Genomic DNA, 23,069 nt, shown 5'->3' on the forward strand with positions numbered 1-23,069 from the left:
AGCTATCCAACTTCCCCCACAGAGGGCCGCCGAAGTTCTCCAGCCGGTACTTATTCTCACTGGCCGTTGCAGCCGTGCAAGTCCGGATGGCGTCACTAGCCTGCTCTTCATTGCTTTGCACCAGAAGCCCATTTTAGCGGTCGTTAACTCTCCAAGCAATATGGTCCAACTGATTTCTAGAAAGAAGACGCCAACAGCACTGGGTACTGTCGAGCTGCCTATTCGCTATCACAGCTTTTCAGGGGTTCTCATTTTTGGTCGAGACCCTCGTTCCTTCTCAGATCTGTGGCAGCAGCTGTGCGGCCGACATAATGCGTGCCTTTCCGTCTGTTTTTCATCCTCACACGGGTGGGAAAACTAGGCGCGTCAGTCTCACCCTGGAGCAAATGCTTCGGAGCTACATTCAGTCTGAGTAGAGAGAATGGGTACTCTGGCTATCGAATTCACTGATAATAAATTGAGCCACTCTTCTAGGTGACGTCATGATTGGAAAGAAACATCTTACGACCATCATCCTCGGCATTTTAGTTGTTTTGGCACCCCCTTCCTCCCATGAACAGGCTGCTTTAGCAGCTCTGCGCTCGCAAAGCACGTCTGACATACGAAGCGGCAGTAGAAAGCATACGCGGAGATCAGAAGGCACGCTGCCGAGTATGCTGTAGGAGACAAGGTCTGCCTCAGCAACAACGATTTAGCAGCTATCAAATCATGCTCTAAATTCGAGCCTTCTGATCGCGGCTCGCTTACCATCAGCGAGCGAATCGGCACGGTGGCGTATCGTCCGGCATTGCCGTCGACGTTCAAGACATTTTCCGCCCTACTCACCTTGTGCGACACGGCCCTCGCGACCCTAGCCGGGTTGCTAAAGAAGCCACTGTTGGTTGGCTTATCATGCGTTACGCGGTTGAGAATCTTACTGATCATTACCAGGTCGACTAAATCTTGGAGCGGCCACGCAAAGGCAACGCCTTCCAGTACCTCGTGAAGTAAGAGAAAGCTCCTGAAGGTTGCGTTCCGTGGAACCCACTTACAGTATCGCCGGCTGCCTGCAATGCTACGAACTTGACAGCGCCGCAAGAGACGCCTTCAATCGGCACCAACCACCACATCGTCCCCTCATGTTCCCACCATCTCGTAAGCATCTGAGTTACATTACTCTATTGCATCGTATGCTGTTCAGCTTGCATCCTAGGTCCACTGCTCCACTGTTCTCTTCCCTTCACGCTCGGCAAAATATTCATTAAGCCCCTCAAATGGCGTTAGTCTGAGATTGCCGTTTCCCCTGCGGCAGTGCAGCGACCGAGCAAGGATGCTGGGCATGGCACAAGACAGTACAAAAACAGGCTCACAGATTCACCTTCAGGATGAATATCGAGTCGCACAACCACGCCATGCCTAGAAGGAGAACACGTATTGAGCATTTCAGATATCAGTAGTGAAGATGTAATAGATTGACCTGACACTGGAAACATACATAAAAGCTCACCAAAAATTTAGGCGAATATAAGGATATATTTCTTGTATCTATATATTCGCCTAAAATCTTGATATGTCTTTACGTGCATTTTCAAGTTTAATCAATCTATTAGATTCCCATTACTGGCCACGGATAACTAGGCAAGAAAATACTTAACAAAACACAAGCTGGTGTTTATAGGAGCTCAAAAAAGAGAGTCAATGGACAGGTAACATACAATAGGAATTTGTAATGCCGCAAGTTAGAAAGAACAAATGGTGGGTAATAGTAGGAGGAGACAAGAGTGAGGTATCTATGCAACTCGAATGAAGAAAGTGGCATCAGTTGAAGCAAAAACGGAAGCCGCAAAGCAAAAAAACATAGCAATGGAGAACGATAAAATAAATAGACACGTAGGCAAGCAATCGGCCCGCAAGTAAAGAACGGGAGGATATCAAAAGAATCAATGAAAAGAACACGAGATAATTGGATTGCGTCAAAGAAAAAACGGGTCTGCATCAAGACAGTTACTGTAGAGGCTGAATTTAAGCAAGGGAGGATGTCAGAGAGCGACCAATGGCCCAAGTGAGGAAGAGACATTTGAAGAATGTACAACTGAACACCTGAGATCACCTACTGCCACTGCCAACATCGCATGATGGCGCAGCTACTTGCTGTTGTAGAGCGATTACACTCACACGCTAGGACAGAACGTCCACGGGGAGAGCGGGAGACGGCGATGGTCATTGGATCGGACAGAACATGCCAGCAATTGCTCTGGGGGTGTAAGCACCATTGACTGCTAGGAGCTACGCACAAGAAGATATGCAACAGCAGCGGACATACAGTTTCAGAAGTGCGCTGGCTGCTACTGCAGAGGCAGTAAGCACAGCAACGATGATGGAAACAGCGGGCTCAAAGGCATGTTAGGAAAATTAGAGAGCGAAGGTCAAGGACAAAGGCTAAAACGCCTAGAGTGGAAGTTTCCCAAAAGGAACAGCAATGTCATGTTGGATAGAGAAAAGCTGCAGTGAGCAGCACTAGAACGTTGCTCAGGAACGAACTTCAGAGGCTGATAAAAAACTGTGCTGCACATACTGAAATTAAAAATTGCTGCAGTTGAAGAGATCTGGCTACTGCAACAGATCAAGTTCAAGGTGCTCTGCATGGAGGCCAGGATTTGGAGCTCGCATTGTCAGAGGTACTATCAAAAGTAATAAGCATATCGAGAGACACGGGCAAAGCCTTTCATTCTGAGGAAACGCTGATAATAAAAACGAAAATACAATATACTTCAAAAGATGATCCAGTGTCTTTGCCACTTAGAGGCAAGCGTGCATCTATGTAGGCACAAAAGAATCGTATTTCGCTGGGCCTAGTCTGCTAAATAGGCTTACAACGTTAAGCTGGTCCATCCCTCCTGCCACCCGGCATGGCACCGGTAACTTTGCATGCTAGAACGTGCTCTTGCTGAACTTCACGCCAAAAAGGCTTTATTCTCTGTTGTCAGCGGTAAGGTGGAAGCTGAGGCCAGCAAAGCTTCACATACTGGAAGGGCAGACCCTGTCACTGTCACAGATGTGAGCAGTTTGCTGTGACCCTCGGTAATATCTTTGTACTCAACATCGGAGGATGACCTTCCCTAATACCTTGCTTGACAGCACTTCTGTTGTAAGCTCTCCCTACGTGAATCCTACTCTCGCTTGGTGGCATCACCGTGCTTACCACTTAAGAGCGATGCACTGCACTGGTTTGTCCAAAAAGGCGGATAGGTGGTGCGATGAAAATCGATTAGGGAGTCATATTAGCAATTCTACAGACATACGGCTCTGCGTCGAACGGATCCAAGCTAAATGTGTTTCGATTTCTTGCTTGTCCGTGAAGGGGCGTGCAACACAGAGGAGTATGCCCGGAGAATTGCCAATGCAGCAATGCATATGCGATTCGGGAATCGGGGCTGCCTCAGATTCTAAATTTTGGAGCACCGTAAAACTGTTTTGGTGAGGGTTCCACTCGGAAGACATGCTCCTAAGAGGAAAATAGAATTTGATCTAGCTCCACATTTCTTATGACGCTGGAGAATATAATCAAACTTTCAGGGGGCGCACCGAGAGTCAAAACTCTTCATGAGTAGCGGGGATCGGATGAGTAATGCACAGTGGGTTTTGAGCACATGAACGTCCACTGAAATCTTCAAGCGGTTCCTGATGGGTGTTGAGGGTAGCGCGTTCAATAATTGTTTCTTTAGAGCTTTCCTCATCCCACTGATTCCGCTACTACGTTCATGCTCGAAGCCATGTTCTATGGATACCCTCCTAGGGGTCACTCTTGCACATTCTATGAGCGAAAATTGGCCATTATGTACGATTTGATATCATACCCGCCCTTTATAACTGAATAGTCACCTGGAGCGGAACGGTTCAAGCACACAGTGAAGTAGTGTGTGCAGCGTCTCTGTGGTAGCCTTTAGCTGCCACACTGAGGGGCCTGTTGGTTTTCATAAAAATTAGCAGCATCTGACATCTCAATACAGCGCTAGCTATTTCCTCAGGAGTACCTTAGTAGCTACCAACACAGAGCCGCTCGACAAAAGCTCTCTACGACCGTGTTGCATTTGCTGTCATTATACCTTCCGCAGAGCTGTTGCATATGGCGTAGCCCCACATCTATCAGTTGTTAAGCTGACTTGTATGCTTGGTTTCTTTAGACTGTGCGTAGTAAGGTGACGAGGCTAGCCCGCTATATAGCTCCTCCGACAGGCCCTCGCAGCCTTTGGCCCCAACATCCATAGGTTATACCCACAGGGCAGCCTTGCTCTGGCAATGTCCCTATTTACCTTGAAAATCAATTTGCTGCCCCTGGAAGCACACGACTTTCACTAGGGCTGGCGTTGTAATCCTGAAGTGGTACTGTCTAACACGGGTGAAGCGCCAGATCACCAGTCGATGTCAGCACAGGTGAAATCACACAACGAGAAGCACCAATATATGAAAGAAATGATTTCTAGCATTCACTGTTGTGGACCATTACAGCGAACTGCAATCCTGTGTCACTACAACTCCCGCCCCTAACCCACCGACCCCAGCAGCCCCAACGGTGTGTTCACCATACACACCAGATTTCGGGCTTAACTCCGTCTGAGAAGTATCGAAACCTGGCTCGATTTTCGTATCTGAATTACCAGGCTCTCTTCTCCTGGCTATCCTGGATGAATTATAGTGCTCGGCACTACACGTCTGATGGCGGCTGTGTCTTCCGTGGTTCAGAGTGGCCTGGTGTACTGCAATTGTCGGCTGCAAGTCATCATCTTTCGTGCAGGATGGTGGATTCGCCTTTAAATGAAGAAACACTTGCTGCAACTCAGCCAGCAATATCTCCGTCAACTCTTCCTTCAGAAGGGGCTCTTAGTACGGATGCTTGTGGAGGAGTTCATGCCACGGGAGCAGCCGAGAGAGGCAACTCCAGAGCTTCCCCCAGCTCGGGCCTCAGTTTCACTTTGTCAGTTTTCGGGGAAATTGCCGGCACTACGGCCGAAGCAGAGGAGAGGGCGGCGGCAGACCTTTACCCTCCCCTGGTTCCCTTTTTGTCCTCCACTTCTATGACTCGTCTGCGGCGGTCCTCGGCTCACAATACAGAGTCGACCTCATCTTTTCGACTGGATAAACACTGTACTCTGGATGAAGTGCAGGACGAACAGAATGACTTGGCAAGGAAGTCCGTCCTCGAAAGCACCAACGAAAATATAGATCCTGCAAAGGATTTGATTGTGCAGAAGCAAACCGAGTTGTGTCTGACGGGAAAAGAATCTTTCTCTGTAAAGTCTCCCAGCGTAGAGCACAGCGTGCCACCTCATAGCTCAAGCCCTTCGCTGAAGCAGAGTGATTTTGCAGGATCGCGGGAGACAGCAGACTCACCGTTTGAGAACTTGGCCGTACCAGAAGCTCAGGAAGTAGCGCCTCACGAGCCTGAGCAGGGCCTTGACAAAGGGCGCTTGCGGTCCCGGTGCTACAGCACTAGCTCCGACGGCTCTTCCATGTCCGACACGAGGCTAAGGGAGGAGACGCGGCGCAACACAGAGAAAAACGCATCTCCTTTCAGCAGCAGGCACACCCATACGCACCTGCAGCAGACTTATATACAATTTCGAAGCCTGGGAAAGAGCAGCAGCTCATCACGCTTTCAACAGACAGCACCAGCAGCGTCAGCCTCCGCCCCAGCCACCCCAGTGCGTTTGCGCGCGCCGTCTTGGCAGCAGTGTTCGATGAGCTTGGATAGACACACGCCGCCAAAACCTCGTGCAGAAGTTCCACTGTCGCCAGCGTGTACAGAAGCAGTGCCGAGAACTGTAGCGACCTTTGCCGTTGCTACAGCAACACCAACCGCGGAGCATCCAATAGCTGGTGTCAGTCCAGTGAAGAGCATCCTCAGGGCGGCGTCAGCCTGCACTAGTGCGCGTAGTCTCTCTTCTCGGCGCGTCATTTTCACCCCACTTCCTAAACGTCAAAGTGCATTAGGCGGTGGTGACTGTCAGAAGTCCCCATGGGCCGATGAGCCCGCTGATGCGGTGGCACGCACTCAAGGTGACGCGCCGCCAACAGCCTTTTCGCAGACAGCATTAGTGCCCACAGAAACAGAAGTAGGTGGAGTGCAGCCTCGTTGCAGTAAGAGGCATTCAGTTGGGCTTGCCAACTCGTCTGACCAGCGGCAGCAACAGCAACAAGAACATCAGTGTCAGCAGCAGCAGGGCACGCCAGCCTCTACCACTGGCCAGTCTGAAGCCATGCCGCTGGACCCACAAAGCCCCTTTAATAACCTTTGTCAAGTTCGTACATCTCAGTGCCCAGAGCAAGGTGAAGCATCAGAGTCACAGCTTCAGAACTGTATTTACGTAGCGGAAGAGCAGCAGCATCGCCGTCAGACTACCCAAGGAAGCCGGCTAAGCGCGGAGGCAAGCTTGGAAGCTAAAGAGGCTGCAGAGGAGCGTGAAACTTCCAATGATGCAGAAATTGCAGCGGTTGAAATGGAGGGTCGAACGGAGTTCGCACAGGAAACTGCGGTTACGGGGGTCGTTACATCCGTTGAACTCTCACTCGAGGTAGCGCGTGAATTAACAGTACACACGCCACCACTCTGCACCACGCACCTTTCTGAAGCACAGGCATCGAAAAGTGAAGAGTCACCCGCCAAGAAACGCTTAGCATCACCTGGTAGGTCAGCTCCTACGACAACAGAGACTGCACCAGACGGGGTTTCAGGGAAGGAGACGAATGAGGAACTCGTATGGCCGAGTTGGCAAGCCACGTCAGAAGGAACAATACCCATAGCAGAGACAGTACCAGAGGCTACGAGCGGACCTTCTTCAGCTGAAACTCGTGGTGAAACTCAAGCTTCTGTCGGAGACGGCAGCACCTTTACCTGCTGCCGTTCTTCGACGCGAGTGCTGGTGGTGAGCAGTGAAGGGGAAACAGAATTACTGCTGCATTCTGCCTCCTGTCTTGTGGCACCGGCCATGAGCGAGCCGTTGCATGCAGACCCGACCCCCCAACGAAAGGCTCCTGCTAGGCCCCTGCCTGAAGGAAAGTCACGAACATCGGGCGGTGTTGCTGCTTTCAGTGGCGCTGGTGCTCCTTCCTCTGCTGCTTCGGTGCAAGCCTCACCAGCGGCAGCGGCAGAAAAGAAGCTCCACCATACTAGGGATGAGGCCATAGACAGCCATAGGGATCCGCCTGCCGCTGCTGCGCATTTTACGCAGCAACAACAGCATGAGCAAGATCCGTTGCATTCAACGAACGATTCCACCAGCAGCCTAGCAGATTCTTGTTCTGAAATGCGGCAGCAAAGTGTGCCCTTCACTTCGGTGAACGCACCCACGTACGGAACAGCGATAGCTCTTGCTCCTGTTGCAAGCCTCAAAGCAAGTTTCGAAGAGGGCGAGCCGAACGGAACTGACCACGCATCTCTTCTCAATGGTACAGGCACACAGCAGATAGTGGTCCAGCAACAGCAGCAGCAACGGAGGGGTTCCGGTATTGAAGCAGAGCATGATTCACCAAGCGCCTCTGAAATCTCCTCAACTCCCCTGACTCCATTTGCGGGACCTGACCCCCTCAGTGGAGACGCGCCGCTGTCTCCTCGGCTAGCAGTCCCTACCGGAGGAGGCGGGTCCCGCATCGTGAGCACGTCTGCTATGTCTTTCCTTCTTAGCGTCAGGCATCAGCTTGAAGCCGAAGCAGCGGTACAGCAGCGCAGGCAAGAGCAGAAGCAGCAAAACCCCTTGGAGCAACGGCATACAGAAGATGCAGCATTGCACGATGTGCACGAGAGGGGAGTGCACTTATGTGGCGGTGCTACAAACATAGAGGAATCGCCGACGAAGCAACAGGAGGAGCAACAGCAGTGGCGACAACAGCTGGACATCGCAAAGCCACAGCCGCATTTTGACGCAGTCCCCAATCGTTCGTGCAGCGATCAGCAGCAACGGTGCCGGGACTCGGTCAACTTAGAAGAAGCCACTTCAGAACCAAATGACGACGCACTTGCCGGTGCCTTAACTGGAGGGCCTTCCACCAGCAACTGCTGCAGCAATGATCGCGTTTGCGAGGCGTCTTGTTCGCCTTTGGGCTCTCCCAAAGAACCAAGGAGGGAATCTGACGCCGGTGCAGCAGCAGCATCGGGCACAAGCAGTCAATGCCACGGCAACAGCAGCGAGATCCGGAAGAATGTGAGCAACGCGACTGCAGACAAAACTACCAGCATCAGCGTCAACCCACAGTGGCGCACACAATGGAGAGCGTTAAATGCCTTGACGAACAAACTGTTACAGGGCTTACCGAGAGCCCTTACTGTCATTGCGGAGGGAGATAATGACGTCTCACCTGCACAAGAGGAACGGACATCAGCAGCAACAGCACCATCTAAGCCATTTGCACAGGATACGCAAGCGGAACCAGCTGCTGAGGCGCAGCGCGCTTCTCCATGTATACCTTGGGTGGACTTCATGGAGGGGCGCCTACAAGAAGTGAGTGGAGAGCTGTGGTCTCACGGCTGCTGGACTACTGCTGCAGTAACTGGTCTTCCGATTGTGTCTGTAAGGCTTATGGATGTCAAGAAATTTCTGAATGCGAATAGGCGTGTGCTGCAGTTACAGAATAGCGAGAAGCAGCATCAGGGTATTGCAACACAGGGGGAATATACTGGGAAGGGCAGTATGCATGAAAGAGGCGATGAGGCGTCAGAGATCCAAGAGTTTTTAAGCCAGCGACTGATGAAGCGTGGCGCCTCCTCTGTTGCAGCAGCAGCAGAACAGCTGCTAATGCAACGAGCCAAAACACGGAGGGAATGGGAAGAGGTCTATAGAAAGACTCAGGAGGTGCTGCAGCAGCAGCTGCGAGGTCATACCGAGCCGCTGTTTCAGCAGACATCACAGGAATTGAAGGTATATCTGGTGTTACTGTTGGTTTCCAGAAACAGCACTTCACCAGATGCAAGACCAACAATCATGCCACATCGAAGGCAGGCTCTTTGCCAGACACATGCATCTGTTGTGCTTTGGCTGCTGCTGCAGCAATTGGGGGAGGCTTTAGAGGCCGCTTCCAGCCAGACTGAGCGAGCTGCAGAGGCGAAACGACTCCGATTGAGCAAGGAATCCTGGGAGTCGAGCTTCATGTGCGTCGTATGCATAGTGTCTATCTTCTTGGGCAATCGGATAACGGTCTCGATGGTCTCTGCAAGATATGGCGCAGGAATTTCTTTTGCGTTGAGCGCCATGGATACTTGTTTTTCTTCGCGCACTGTTGCTGTACAGCATTTTAGATTCTGCTTGGAATTAACACATGCTCATCGCATGATTCAGTGTCGCTGCTGTTGCAGAACTGTTCTGTTGCAGAACTGTTCACGCGCCTGCCGGTTTGGCAATTGCGCTCTGTTCTAACCATGTTGATAATAACACGGTTCAACTTTAATTCACCGTAAACATGTTTGAGCGTGCGCAGTGCTATGGCGGAAGAACGCCACTTCGCGCTGCAGTCCGCGGCCAAAAATGTTGACGGAACGGCCGCATCTTTGGGCCACTTTTTGGAACAGGAGACCCAGGTGAGTTGATCGCTTTCAGCTTCGCATAAAGCCTCTGCATTTGTTACAATTGCAGGTCTGTTGTATCTTGCTTGTTACGCAGCTGGCGGAGGAAATAGCGGCGATGGAGGCAGAGATAAGGGGATTCGACGACGCAAGTAGCGATCTGCGGGTGTGCAAGAAGACTACAGTAGTGTTGCTAGCTTCTCCTGGCACATAACTTGACGAGGTGTAGCACGTGGCTTCCTGCTGTTGCTGGATTTTATGGAGACTTCCATTCTGTTTTCCAGCGTCCGTGCACTTTTTTCTGTTTTGCAGCTTCTTGCGGATATCCGCCACAAGGAGAGCATTGTCGAAGCATTTGGACGCCTTAGTGGGGTCCGCATACATCGAGTCAGCACTACAGGGCTAGTCGCCGAGTTAGTTTGGCCTCGGTCCCTTCCCACTGTGGCTGCGCTCCAGTTGGCTGCTGGAACCTGTGGCACAGATGCAATGGCGCAGCGCGAGTGCAGCAGTAGCCCGCTTTGTGGGCCTTCCGCCTCAGCCGATTATCCCGTGGCTTCAACAAGGATCGCTATTTCTTGGGACCGCCAGGTGACGGAGCCAGCACAGATGCTAAAGCGGTCGCAGCCTGCTCCTCGACTTGCTTCCGTGCCTTCAACAGCTGCAGCCAAAAGAGCTTCACCAACCCCTGCTGCTGCTGCTGATTCGTCGACACCACTAAGGCAGCGCGTGCAAATAATGAGGCCGTGTTTTCCTCCAGGAGGCCCCTACAGCGACTTTGCAGTCTGCACACCACTGCTCGCCTCTCGGCGAGGAAGAGCACAAGACGCCGGTGCAACGGTCCCAGATGAAGTGTGTCCTGCACCAGGCGCTTCAGCAGCTTGCCAGACTGGTGTTGCATCGCGGCAACATCAGGCACACGCAGGGCTAGGCAAAGCCAGTGAACCGCGATTCTTACCCATTACCAGCTGCAAGCTGCAATCTCGTTTTCCCGTGTTACGAGCTGCAGCAGCAGCAGCAGCTACGGCCACTGGCGCGACCAATGGTGATGCTCTACCTCCACATAAGAGGTGGATGTTTACTGTGGACCTGCTGCGTTATCTTCTTCTAGGAGCTGTGCAGCGGTCGCTACAGCAGATGCTACAGCAGGTGAGCTGTTTTCTTGCTGTGTGGCAAACGCGTGTCAAGACGCTCAGTCTTGCCTGCTGTTAAAGAAATTGCGTTAACGCGGTTGTTGTCTTTTATTTGTTAGCAAAGATGCAGAGGTGATGAAGATGATGAGCATGTGGGGGCAGCGACGACGCAAGACTCGTTTGGTCTCACTTCAGCAGAATCCTCTGCTGACCGTTTCCGCCATAACACTGATATGAGGGGTTTTAACCGCAGCGATGACATGAGCAACTGGTCATCTGCGGAGACAGGCAGCAGCAGTGCAGCGGGAGCGACTGATAGTCATTCTGAAGTCCTAGGAGCCCCACCCTTCCCGAACTTGTCTGTTGTGAGGGCGCTTCTGCTTCATGCACATGCGGCTGCTGGAAGAGTCGCTCTGCTGCATGACCAGCTGCTCCTTGTTCTTCATTCCTTCACAAGTGTTACATCTGTTATCTGTACGTTTATTTGCATCGCATTATGGACAATGCTGTAGGAGCAATTTGTATTGCTTGCGGCTGCACGAATTGGTGGCAGATTGGCGTTCGCTGCTCTATTTCTTTTGATCTTTTGCCAGTTGAGGATCAAGGATTGGAGCCTTCATTGCCTCATCTAATCTTCAAGACATTTTTGGCGCCCTCAAATGACGAGCTTCCCGTGCTCCAGCTTAGCCTCATTGTAAGAACCCCATTACCATATTTCTTTGTTCTTGTCCATCATTCATACAAGCATTACTACTGGCTATAGCGCCAGACTAGCTGACGAGGCTGAAGGTTCCCCCATAACAATTTTCTTGTGTTGCGGGAAAATCTGATGAAGCTTGCGAATGATATGTGGTTGTTATCTCTCTTGTTGACACTGCTGTGGCAAGCAGGAGTCGATGATCATATCAGGCGTCGCCATGTCGATATATGCGAGACCAGCCTGCGATATTGTGGCTTTCTGGTGTATTTTGGTTGCAGATCAACTTAAGTGAAGCGCTTTCTCGCGGTTCTTTATTGCTTGCGGTGGAGTCAGTGGACGTGAAATGTCTTTCGGCTGTTGATGACCTTTGCAGCGATGGGCAGAGGGCTTGCAGGGCGTTGCAGGGGGCAGTTCAGTCCCGTCTCAAGGCACTGTGGTGAGGTAGTCTGCTTGGCCGCCGTTTTAGCCGTGGCTCATTGAGTATAACGCGACAAAATTGCGGGTGTCCGGTTAGGTATTGGTGCTTCTAAAGATTGCATTGATGTGCTCCCTCTAGGGATCCCGAGCAACAAGAGCCATCCGTGGAAGGGTGCATGAAGGCATTCTCCGACCAGGGGCTTGTGGAGTGCCTTTACTCTGCTTGCGACGAAGGTGAGGGGTATTGATTTGTGCGGCGATTTGCCATCTTTTCTACGCTATTTTCAAGGCTCCATCATCTTATGAGTCGACGGGGCCAAACGGTGGTGTTCTGTGCATCATGCGCTGCAGCTGGTTACACCTGTGCTGTAGAGGACTGGCGGCAAAGTAAGTTCGAAAGCTCGTACCCAGGAGACGCAAACGATTCCGTTGGGTTTGTTTCTCGGGGAGCCGAAGAGGTCACCGCTTTGGGACGCTGGGCTGCTGTTCTCGAGGGAGCGGGAGTTGTTTCGCTTCTCCATTAATAAGCATAGTCACTTGGAACAAGGCAAGCAAGGCAACGCGTGCTCGTTGGGACACGCACACAGCGCGTGAAGGCTCTTTCACCATTGCTTTGCTACTGTTTGTCCGTGCGAACAAAAACCTGCATAAGTGAACAGAGCTATAACAAGAGAATTCGGCTTCAGGCGCACTTAAAGATGTGACGTTGATCTCTTCAATACGAGCCCATACCTTTCTTCACTTTCGGTGCTCACGTCGGAAGTATTGCCTCGAGTCGAAGATCGGGGAAGTCCGTGGGACTCGTTTAATTTTTTTAAGCAACACGCCTTATGAACTAGTCTCCTTTATGTCCTATCGTCACTGATGTCATCACAGATATCGTGGGTGAGGCTCATTACAGGCTGCCGAATTTTTTTAGTTGATAGGAAAGATTGCGGATACCCAGAGCGATACTTCGGTAGAATCAACAGTGCAGCCACCTGTTGCAACCCGAGCACCTGCTCCTCTAAAGAAAAAATAGGTGTGACTCGAGACTATTCTAAAAAGTGTACTCGACGCAGGAGCTTTATTATTCCGACGCATGTTTCCGCGCTTGTTTCTCAGCGAGGTGAGTACCACAATGCATGGCCATATTTGCAGCATTTCACAGTTGTAGCCGTCTAAGCCAACGCCTGCCTACTTGACAGCGAGAGTATCTGGCGGTTACCAGAGAGGCAGCCGCCCTGACGAACTGGCTCGCTTGCAACTTGTTATATTCGTAAAGGAGGGAAATATATAGTTCGTAGCAGCAGGGGGGTGCGTCCTGCTAGGGAAAATCAGGGCATCTGTCTATGAACCTTGATATGGCAGTATATTTTATGAATTGTCCTGCTCTCAATAGTGACCGCAGAAAAATATTCGGTGAGGCCGTTCACCCTGAATCCCTTTGCACCATCAAATCACGGAGAAGCAACTGTTTCCAGGTTGCCCTGTATTCGCATATGAGGATTGCTCGCCAACCAAAAACTCGATGGAGTCTGCGCAGACTTGGGTTTGCCCTCGGAGCCAGGCAATATACGGACTTTCAGTTTTCTCGCCGCTGCGAGTGAAACTTAAACTATAACTTCAGCAGCTATAGTGTGTGGAGAAAGAACCGAAGTGGTCTCCACTCTATGTTTGCAGCTGCAGAGGGGTATTGCCTCGATAAGAAGAAGCATGTACGCCTGCAGAGAAACGCAGGCTGGGTTCTTACTAGCGACCAAGCGCTGGGATCGACAAGAGCCGCAACAAATTCGAGCCTCACTATGCCTAATGGCAGTGACACCGTAGAATTCTGGCTATTCTCGCTAGGGAATGCTAAAATGATGTTGAGTTCCTCGTGGCCCCTATGCCTCCGGGCGCCCAAGGTAGTATGTCTATGCCTGAACGACCAACTGACGCAGTGCTGACGCATGGCACGCGTTTCGCCTTTCTTTACTGTGCAGAAACAGCAAGCATAGGTAATTTTTCTTCGCTGTACACCGATGAACGTATCCCCTGGCTACTTGATTGAGTGAACGAATCTCGTCGGGAGGCAGTAGCCGCAAACATACAGCGGCCTAGAGTGGCTTCTGTAGGAATTGAGAAGCGCGTTGATAGCGTAGTTGGACAGAATAGACACAGGGACACATAAAAGAGCCAAAAATACGTGCCACAAGCGCTTAGGTCTGTGTACACTCCAATGCTAGAATTGTTAAGAAAGAAGGGCAGGGCATGTGTCAGGGGAGAGCGCTGGGTTCCACTGGTTGGAAAATTCCGGCATTTCGCACAATGTACGACGTTCTCCTGGATTGAATTTTGTGGCAAGCCAACACGGGTAAGCGCAAATATGATTATAGCTGACGTACATGGGACTAACTCTGCTGCGTGACGATCCCCCAAGTTCATCAGGTCCAAAAGAAACGAGACCGTAGAAATCGCCATATCCGTTAGTTATGGCTGGGATTTCTGCCCTGCCACTTGCGCCATTCATCCTGGGGGAGTGATTTGCAAACCGAAGAAAGTTCTTTGGAAGGGTAAGCGGGCCCCTGCTGCCTGGCTTGTCGCAGGCAGGCATTTCCGTGCAGGGCGTTCGAGGTATTGGGTCGTAAGTGAACGCAACATTTCGCCCGTTCACTCTCTTCGCCCAAGCAGCCATGAACGCAGAGTCTCCAGTGCGCGGAGCCCCGAAGATAACTGCGTCTACTTTAGTCGGGTAGTTCAAAGCAATGCCGTATGCCATGAGAGCTGCCACTGCTCCACCTAGAGAGTAACCGGTTACCAAGATCCGACTCAGAGGCGCCTCAGGCTTGTCTACGGACGCAAGGTACACCTGCAGTGCTGGCCAGGCGGCGCTGAATATGTGAGAAAAACCGGCAGCTGTCCTACCCTCTCCATCCCCCAACCAATTAAAAGCATGTTCCGCCTGGCCATTCAAAATCCACTCAACTTGCGTTTTTGTACCTCGAAATGCAATAAGCACCTCCGTTCCTCTCCGCCCAGCCACTGCTAAGACATTCGTCCTGTTCCCCACGCCTGGGGAAAGAGCCTTCAATATTAGCTCCGTCCTCCAGCCAGGTAGCAGGTCCTGACCCTGCAGGTGCGGCACTCCCTCAGGTAGCTCACGGGTTGAGCTACGGGCCCGGGATGAATTTTTTTCGCTCCCTACAGGCGTCGATACAGGTGCTAAAGGGTTTGCCGGTGGCACATCAGACCCTTGACCTCCTTTCCCTTCTGTAGACGGTTCAGGAGTCAGATTTTGTAAAGTCCAGAGGGGAGATGTAAACAGTCTTGTTGGTTCTCCTTCTGGCTGTTTTGTGGATTCTGACTCCCCAGAAGGCAATGCAACGCGTGTGGTTGGCTTGGTTGTCGGTCCTAAACTCCACAGCGACAGCGCTGGAGTCCCTCTAATGCCGGGAAGAGATGCGCTTTCAAAAAGTTGGGGGACTTGCGGTGATTGCTCTTGCTTGTTCTCTGTTTCCTGATTACTTTTCCCTTCGTTGTCTTCGTTCTTATCACCTTGTTTTTGCTGCTCTTGAGCTTCTCCTTGCAAGCGTCTTCTGTCTTTATTGGTGCGTGACTGCATAGTATTATTTGTGCCTGCAGGGTTCTGAGGCTTCAAGTCTCGGCCGCAGTAGGCGAGGGCCCATATGTCATCTAGTCGAGTAAGTGCTTGCCACAGTAGCTGGTAGGTGGGTCCCTCCAAGCTAATGACATCTTTGGGGGTTTTCTTAGGGATGCCTCGTCTTGGATGTAGGAGGTTCTTGAGAGGCAACGCAAGTGTCTCAGTACCCCCTGGCGGCAACACTACGGGAGACAAAGGCGGTTTTCCGTGTGCTGTTTCATCACTTATGGCCTGGCACGGGTCAAACCAGGCTGTGCGGCAAAGAATGCGCTCAGTGAACGCTCCCAGGAGCCAGCAGGAAAGCTTTCGATTAAGAGCAGACGTAGGAAGTGCTGCGCACGCCATGTCTCCCAGGTTTACTCGAATGGGAGCCCCTTCGAGGGCCTGCAGTACATTTCCCAAAAATGAGCCCTGCAGCTGTGGCGCAGTCCACTGCAGCTCGTTGGAGTGGACCTGATGCTGAAGCCCCTCTATGACGCTTTGCTGGACGCGTCGTGGCACGAATACCGGCTGACGTTGCGAGCCTGCGCCACGCATTAACCGGGATTGAGAAAACAACTGGGATGCGGTCTGGCCCAAAAGTGAGCGGTGGATGTTTTCTTGGATTCCAGTGCCGTTTTTAGGCCATAGGGTGAAATTAGCTTGCATTGCTGCATTGCGTGTCCTCAATCCGGAGCCATTTTCCCAGACAAATTGCGGCAGCATGGGTGTTCGTGATGCTACTTCTACGAGCATTGTCTGCTGATGCCTCTCCCTCGGTGAAGCTTCTCGGAAGAGCAGAAGGGAGTCGGGCTGTAGCAGCCTAGGACTAGAAGGCAGCATCTGGTTACCAAATCGTGTGTTGTTCGTCACCACCCGCAAGCTTTGTTGGCCAAAAGCGACAAGGAGAGGCAATAGCTGGAGCTGCTGGAAACGTCGGGCGACGCCCATCAGGAAGCTCTGGGATGGGAGTTCCTCGGTGCAGTCCCTCACCGTTTCACCGGCCCCAATAACAATCGTAACGGTCATGGGGGAGAAGAGTGGGGCGGATTCGTAGTGGCGCGCATCAGGTGGGGCCGGCGCTGGGGCAGAAGCCGCTGGGGGAGAATCAGAGGATTGAGAAGAAACTGAATTTGAAGTCAAAGTCTTATCGGCAGCTTCGACGGAGGGTGGAGCACTCGTTTGGCCCTCGCTATCCTCTGTAGAAGGAGGCGCTGTAGGAACGGCCATGCGATCATCTTCTTTTTCAGCACTAGCTGCATGGGAGAGGAGGGGTGGCTGAGCTGGAGTGGCAGGCGTCACAGCTGCAGCTGGTGGGATGGCAAGCTCAACTCCAGCATCATTGAGGGGCTCGTTATGCTCCTGAGGGATTCCGCAAGGCAACAACGCTAACAAGCACAATATTGCTGAGGATAACCTGCTACGGTGGTACGCCAATGACCTTCGGAGGATCCGGCAGTCGGCAGAGGCGCCAGGCGGCAGCATTCTATGTTGAATAGGGCCGGCCGGTTCATGCATGCGGGTCTCTGACGAACTACAGATATCCTGGTATTTTTGGCTGTCACGCCCGCTGCGGCGTTTGGCTCCGAAGCTAGTCATGAGTAATGTGTGGAAGATGAATGACTTTGCCTCCTCAGGGCATGTACACGCCGAGTTTTAATGTGTTCCGCTTCCATGAGATTAAATATTGCGAAAAACCAAGTAGGAAATACATAAACAATTCGTAGAGGCAGTTTTACTAACAATTCTCACGTTGCGAAATGCGATATGATTAAAACAAATATAGCAGATCACCAGTCCGCTCCACCCACACCGGCACGCGACGACCGGAAGCCAAGACGCTTCACCCACTTCAAAAACAAGTCAGTTTGATCTATGTAATGGCTAATTGTCAGCAAATTGGGGGAGTAAAGCTCCTGCGCGCTGTTGTTGTTTGCTCTTCGCTGATAGATCGGGGCCCGCAGACAAACTTGTTGGGCTCTAGCTGATGTGGTCCAGTGGTTCTGGCCCTTTCCACATCCGACGCCCTGTGCTAGTACTTATGTGACAATGCGAATGTCCCATTCCTTCTATATTTCAATTATGCACTCAGCTTTTGTTGCAGCTCCTCACCTTGCTGCACTATGTTGTCAACAAGCTCTTGAAACAGCAGAGCCCGTGCATTGTGTAGCTTAGGCCCGTAGGAGAAATGCTCGTGCAGGAAGGTACCAAGCAGATTTTCTACTGAAAACGTTTTTAATGTTTAAATGTGGCCATATATATTACACGGACGTCCACTCGACAAACTCGCGAGCGAACGATTCCTCGCTAACACTTGGACTAACGCAGCTTCACGTTCGTGCGTACGTATGATGCGACGGCTCTCGAGGCCTGTCTTGCTTGGACTCGAACAAGTTTGTGCTCCATTATATATAATAGAGCCACACGGATACCTGCATGTACACGCACAGCAACGTAGACTCCAATTTGGGACCACTCTGCTGTGTAGTCCACATCTTTACAGAACCTAGCCACGGTGAGTGTTGCAGGTGCGTCTTTGTTTGAAATCGAATTCTTATGACTGTCACAATGAAAGGGATGGGAGCTGTTTACAGCCGTGAATATATGAGGGTGTTGGTTGGCTCATTTTCAAATTAGCCCCAGACTCGTCGCGAAATCCACAGCTGCTACATGCAAGGCACAAAGAACCAGCTATACTTGTGGATCGTTTTCCTCCAGATTAGCCTTTTTCTCGTAATCATAACACGTTCGCCCGAAGAACTGTACAGTTTTGGGGTGAAGGCTAGCAGGGAGATATCTTTGCTTCTTTTTTGTTCCTGTGTGTTTTTAGATACTCGCTGTAGTGGTGCTTTGGAGTCCTTGTTTCCATACCCAACCCAGTGAGGAACTGAGAACCTCTGGCACTTGATGCGTTGTTAAGTGAAAAGTAATTGTGAGTGTACCGTTAAAATCACATGATGTGAGGCGAGCTATTGAGCGTCTAGTGGTTTATCTTGCGCTGCGCCAGGTCACCGTAGTTTCCGAAGTAGCGGGGTGGGCCATGAATTCGATCTGAATTCTTGACGTAATACAAATACATATATAATATATGAAGCGGATAGCATTTATGTTACAAGGCTGTGTCTCATGCTCAAATGGACAGACACATCTTCAATCCGTGGCCTTCTCCTGATGGTAACAATGAGCTTGGTGGCGTTAGACCTGCCTCGCGTTTTATATCCTTACTTTGCCAAGGCCACAAATATATAATCGATTGCTGATTCCAAGGATCTGCTTTAGTAGGAGCGTCTCATCGTCATTCTCCGTACTTTTTAGCCATACCCGCAAACACATCATAGTTCTGGCTAACTCCAGATCATTCCAGCTCCAGCAAAACGCAACTCCATCCAGGACAGCTGCATTTGTTTCTGAGGTACTTGGGCAGGTGCACGAGCTGCTGCAGGAGGCGAGCCCACAGCGTAGTTTCGATAGAAGGATCACAGTTGAGCAGCCAGGAGAAAGGAAGGGCATTTAGTACAACGTTTGGCGTTTTACCCTTGTCAGTGTGGAGCAGCTGGATATCGGCCGCGTCCTGACGAGGCTGTTAATCTGGTGCCTAGCGAGGGATCCCCTCACAAGACCTTTATTTCCACCCTCTTTGATTACTGTCTGCTGGGTATAGTTGAGAAGTAGAAACTTATCCATTTCTATATTGACACATTTTTTTGCTCGGGAGGCGAATTGTGGAACACAATCTCTTGTAGTTTCAATTCCACCGGGCTCTAGCCAGCTGCTCTAAAAGCATTGTTCGTGAGAGGGTACATAACCTAGTATTCAAAAGTTGCTTCACCTTGTCCCAATTGCATGTCTCCACATTATCCTTGATGTAAGGCGCGCTACGTGTTTCTCGTACCATCGCAGCGGTTTGGCCCTCATATCGGTGAAAGGGACATCCGCCAGGCCTAGAGAAGCCCTCACGTGGCTTACGCTTTCCTTCTTCAGGGTCTGTTGATGTTCCACAAAGTCCTTTTCTGAACGGTTGTGCCTCCTTTTCCGTATAAAAGTTCCACGTCGGCCGATCAGACGGCGTCCAGCGCCGGCCCCAAAGAAAAGTGACCGCTATTGTAGCCAGGCAACCCCGTCTTCCGTGCAACTCAAGTAACTTGTTATAGTTGGCCATTCATCGTTTTGACTACATCATCGCAAAAGCCTTTTTGAGAGCTCGCTGTTTGTCCCGGCTGACGGCTCTTCAGTTGTTTCAATGACTTGCACGTTATGTTGCATATTCACCATTTCTGAGTGAGTGTTGGCTTTGACGCCTGTTCATAATTTTGGGGCGCAAGACAGCGTACACGTTTCTGGAGCGGCCCTGACTTGTAGTGCATTGCCTGCAGCCTAGCCTTTGCGCTGATGCCAACTGCCGGCTAAACTAGAAACTACTCCTATCCACGCGCATCACTAGGTAACAGCAAAAATGAAATCTTGGGAATTTCAAAGTTACAAAGACAAAAGAGGCAGAGCTGGTTCAATTTTCAGTGCCTGACAAAGTACCTCCATCATCACTAGTTGCAAGCTTTGAGCCTGGCTGCAGAGCTTGTAGCGTCCAGCCACACGGAGAGATCTGTTTTTCTGTTCAATATATTGTTAATCGCTATCATAAGTGAGATAAATTTAACTTAGACTCCTTCCGAAGGCCATTTGCTTGCTCGTTGTGGTGCGAACAGTACGAAAACTATTGATTGACTTAGCAGCCTGAATATTAGCAGCCTACAGCCGTGTCCCATGGATTGCAAATGCTAACAGTCAGACAGACGCCAAATTACATTTTATGTTTTAAACATTCGTGTGACAGTACAATAGAGAACCGGAAATATTTTGGGCAAGGAACATACTCACTTTGTCAATTCCGTTGAGTGCGGAGTATGACTATGAGGGCAAAATAGAATGATTTCAGCAGCTAAACAAAGTAAGACTCAATAAAAGCTGTCTGCTGCGTGAAAAAATAGTAGAATGTTATTACTACAATTGTAGATCGCTTAACAGAAGATCTCAAATATGCTTGCCTTGTGGAATAAAACAGGCGAGTGTTGCTGCACACAATTTCGTCTGCGCCTGAGCAGAACCACGGGGACAGACGGATAGCAAGTTGTTTCTCAATGACAAGTGCTACTCAAAACATTTCTGTGGCTCTTTGTCATAGTTAAATGCACCTCAAAGTAAGGCATAGTGTGTGCGGAACGTTGTCTGTGTCTGTTCCCACTTGAAAACGGTGCACGCGCTTCACTTTTGAGTACTGACACAACACCTTTAGTTAAGAACTAACACACCCAGAGCTCCTTTGGCCGCTTATATCTGCTCTCCCGCCTTCTCCACCTATTTATCCTGATATCCGTCAAAAGTTTGCTCGTCCGACTTATCGAAGGAAGAAGGCCTAGGTAAGCAAGCTTAGGCATCGCCACCGGCATCTTTGACAATTAAGCCTCATTTTTCATTGTAGAGCTGTTCTACGTAAGGAAATTGGTGGAAGTGGAGAGGCGAATCAGACCAACAGGTGTAAATCTTACAGCATGAATCTCCAGGATCGCGTTGATGCCTGTTCCCCGTTCAGTCATGTGCATCGATGCTGACCCTGATTGAAGGGACTCGATCCCTTCGCAGCATGCTTGCTTTTGGACAGTGCATGCCGCGGCATTGCAGTACCAGGGCAACGTAGTTTGTCGCCTATCAGGAATCCTCCACCGCTGTTCTCACCGTGCAGGCCCTGCCGCATGCGCAAGCCTACATATTTGATTGCATGCATCACAATGCAACGAGGAAAAGAAGTCTAAAAGCAATACACTTATGAGTTTTTAACGCCTTCGTGCCTTGCTCTAGGATGGTCATGATACAGCCACATTCATACCCGCATATATATATATATATATATATATATATATATATATATATATACATATATATATACCCAACAAAGTGTAAAAATGCACACGCAATTACGGCCACTGAAGAGAGAAACCATGCCGTAAACTGGGGTTCCAAACGAGAAACTTAATTGATGTCGAATTGACAAGCTCTATCAAGCTCGGTGCAAACTTTGAACGGGCTGACCGGGCCTGTAGCTGGCACGGACTTCGCGTAACTCGAAGAGTCAGTTCTTAGGTCAAAGACCAATTCTGGATTAATCCCATTTAGAGCTGCAGCGTTTCCCAAATCAAGCTCGTGCTCTTCCTAAATTTTAAGGTCATTTGCATGGGGCAGAAGAGCTAGTTGAGCCAGCTATAGGGACACATATAGGTGACCAGCTGAGATTCACTCCTTTTGAAGCAAGGCAATGCAGAGCCGTCGTAGGAAAAAGTTGCGTTCTTCACAGGGATTAAGGCTTAAGACGCCTGCTTCAAGATTCAGCTGTGGCGGTACCTAGATGGCAAACTAGTGGTGCACAGTGTAAAGCTGTCTAGTGAGCATGGTATTGACTAGGAAAAGAAGTGTTGGGCTTGTCAAGCCACAGGAGGACTACTTCCCTCCATTTTTGTGTTGCACGGGCAACCTGAGCAGAGAAAACCAGAAGTTTCACTATCACAGACCTTTTTTAAAAATCACAAAACGGACCTGGTGGGTTTATTTTGTTGCTAAGGGCTCTCTTTCAGCAAGAAATTGGTGCCTGGTGCAACACCCAAAGCAGTAGAACATGGTCGATATGGAGTACAAGAGGTGTTCCCGGAGTAGGCAAGTGCCACTTAAGCGGTCGCTACCCCTGCATGCTGATCTAAAAGCAGCAGAGTCATGGCAGTGCTCCAGCACTGCCATGACTCTGCTGCTTCTAGTGCGTGTGCAGCTGTTATTACTTTGTGCGCCATGACAACCCCGAGTTGCCCTATTACTGGACATCACCGCAGGCGTGCACCCATTTCTCCCCCAAAGTGACTCACCCTTAAAAGGGAAGCTGTTCAGACAAGCTCGTGCAAAGAATCTGCTCAAATTCTGTAGGAAGCTTTAACTATGAGGCATCTACTGCATCTATAGGATTCCAAGGTCCTGTAAGTCTGGTATGTATTTCAAACTACTCTCTAGACCTTTTATGCCGCATTTAGCTAACAGAAAACTACCCGAACTTGCCAATAGAAAGTTGAATGCCCTCATTGGTCACAGACCTCCTCGTGAGCATTGGAGGGCATTTCACCGTTTCAGTTGCTGTTAAAGCTTCAAACATGCCACTGTTTTGGTGCTGTAGCACTTAGGTCTCTTCAATTTGGTGTTGGGAAGCCACGAATGCAGTATTAAATGTATTTACATGATGCGGTCTCCACAGGAACAGGCACCGGAGGTGCATCCTTAGAAGGCATGTACATGAGGGCCTTTAAAAAATAGCCACATGTTCAAAACCAACGATATTATGAACTTGATTCGGCAACATCAGACACTAGAAGTATGAATCCACTGCTCAGAGCTTTCTTTGAGGGCCCCCTTCAGCCCCACTTGCTCAGTTTCCAGAATATGCCACATAATTTTTTGGAGCTGAAGTATGTTCACGTACTGCGTGCTACTTTTGTATGAGTGCAGCCATAAGCCATAGAGACAACTATTGGTACCCTGTGGAGATTCTGACTTACAGGACCACTTCGAACACTGTGAGCCCCAAAACATGGCTCGTTGCCTTTAGGCCTAATGGAATCGTTCATACGGAGTCAAACTGCACATTAGAACAATTTTCCG

The 23,069-nt window shown here is 50.3% G+C and overlaps 2 protein-coding genes across 2 annotated transcripts; one reads left to right on the forward strand and one right to left on the reverse strand.

The window, feature by feature from the left end:
• Window positions 1-4,775: 4,775 nt before the first annotated feature.
• On the forward strand, window positions 4,776-12,303 carry ENH_00062850 (hypothetical protein, conserved; the record flags this gene model as incomplete). The annotated part of the gene is made up of 11 exons (XM_013577193.1): window positions 4,776-8,474; window positions 8,598-8,891; window positions 9,021-9,211; window positions 9,448-9,547; window positions 9,630-9,716; window positions 9,845-10,678; window positions 10,782-11,136; window positions 11,256-11,356; window positions 11,641-11,798; window positions 11,919-12,013; window positions 12,131-12,303. The coding sequence occupies 11 exons, from the start codon at window positions 4,776-4,778 to the stop codon at window positions 12,301-12,303; spliced, it is 6,087 nt and encodes a 2,028-aa protein (XP_013432647.1).
• A 1,688-nt stretch (window positions 12,304-13,991) lies between these two features.
• ENH_00062860 (lipase domain-containing protein, putative) lies at window positions 13,992-16,979 on the reverse strand (the record flags this gene model as incomplete). The annotated part of the gene is made up of 1 exon (XM_013577194.1): window positions 13,992-16,979. The coding sequence occupies one exon, from the start codon at window positions 16,977-16,979 to the stop codon at window positions 13,992-13,994; it is 2,988 nt and encodes a 995-aa protein (XP_013432648.1).
• Window positions 16,980-23,069: the final 6,090 nt, after the last annotated feature.

Source organism: Eimeria necatrix, genomic scaffold (assembly GCF_000499385.1).
Source record: "Eimeria necatrix Houghton genomic scaffold, Enh_scaff55, whole genome shotgun sequence".
Taxonomy (NCBI): domain Eukaryota; phylum Apicomplexa; class Conoidasida; order Eucoccidiorida; family Eimeriidae; genus Eimeria; species Eimeria necatrix.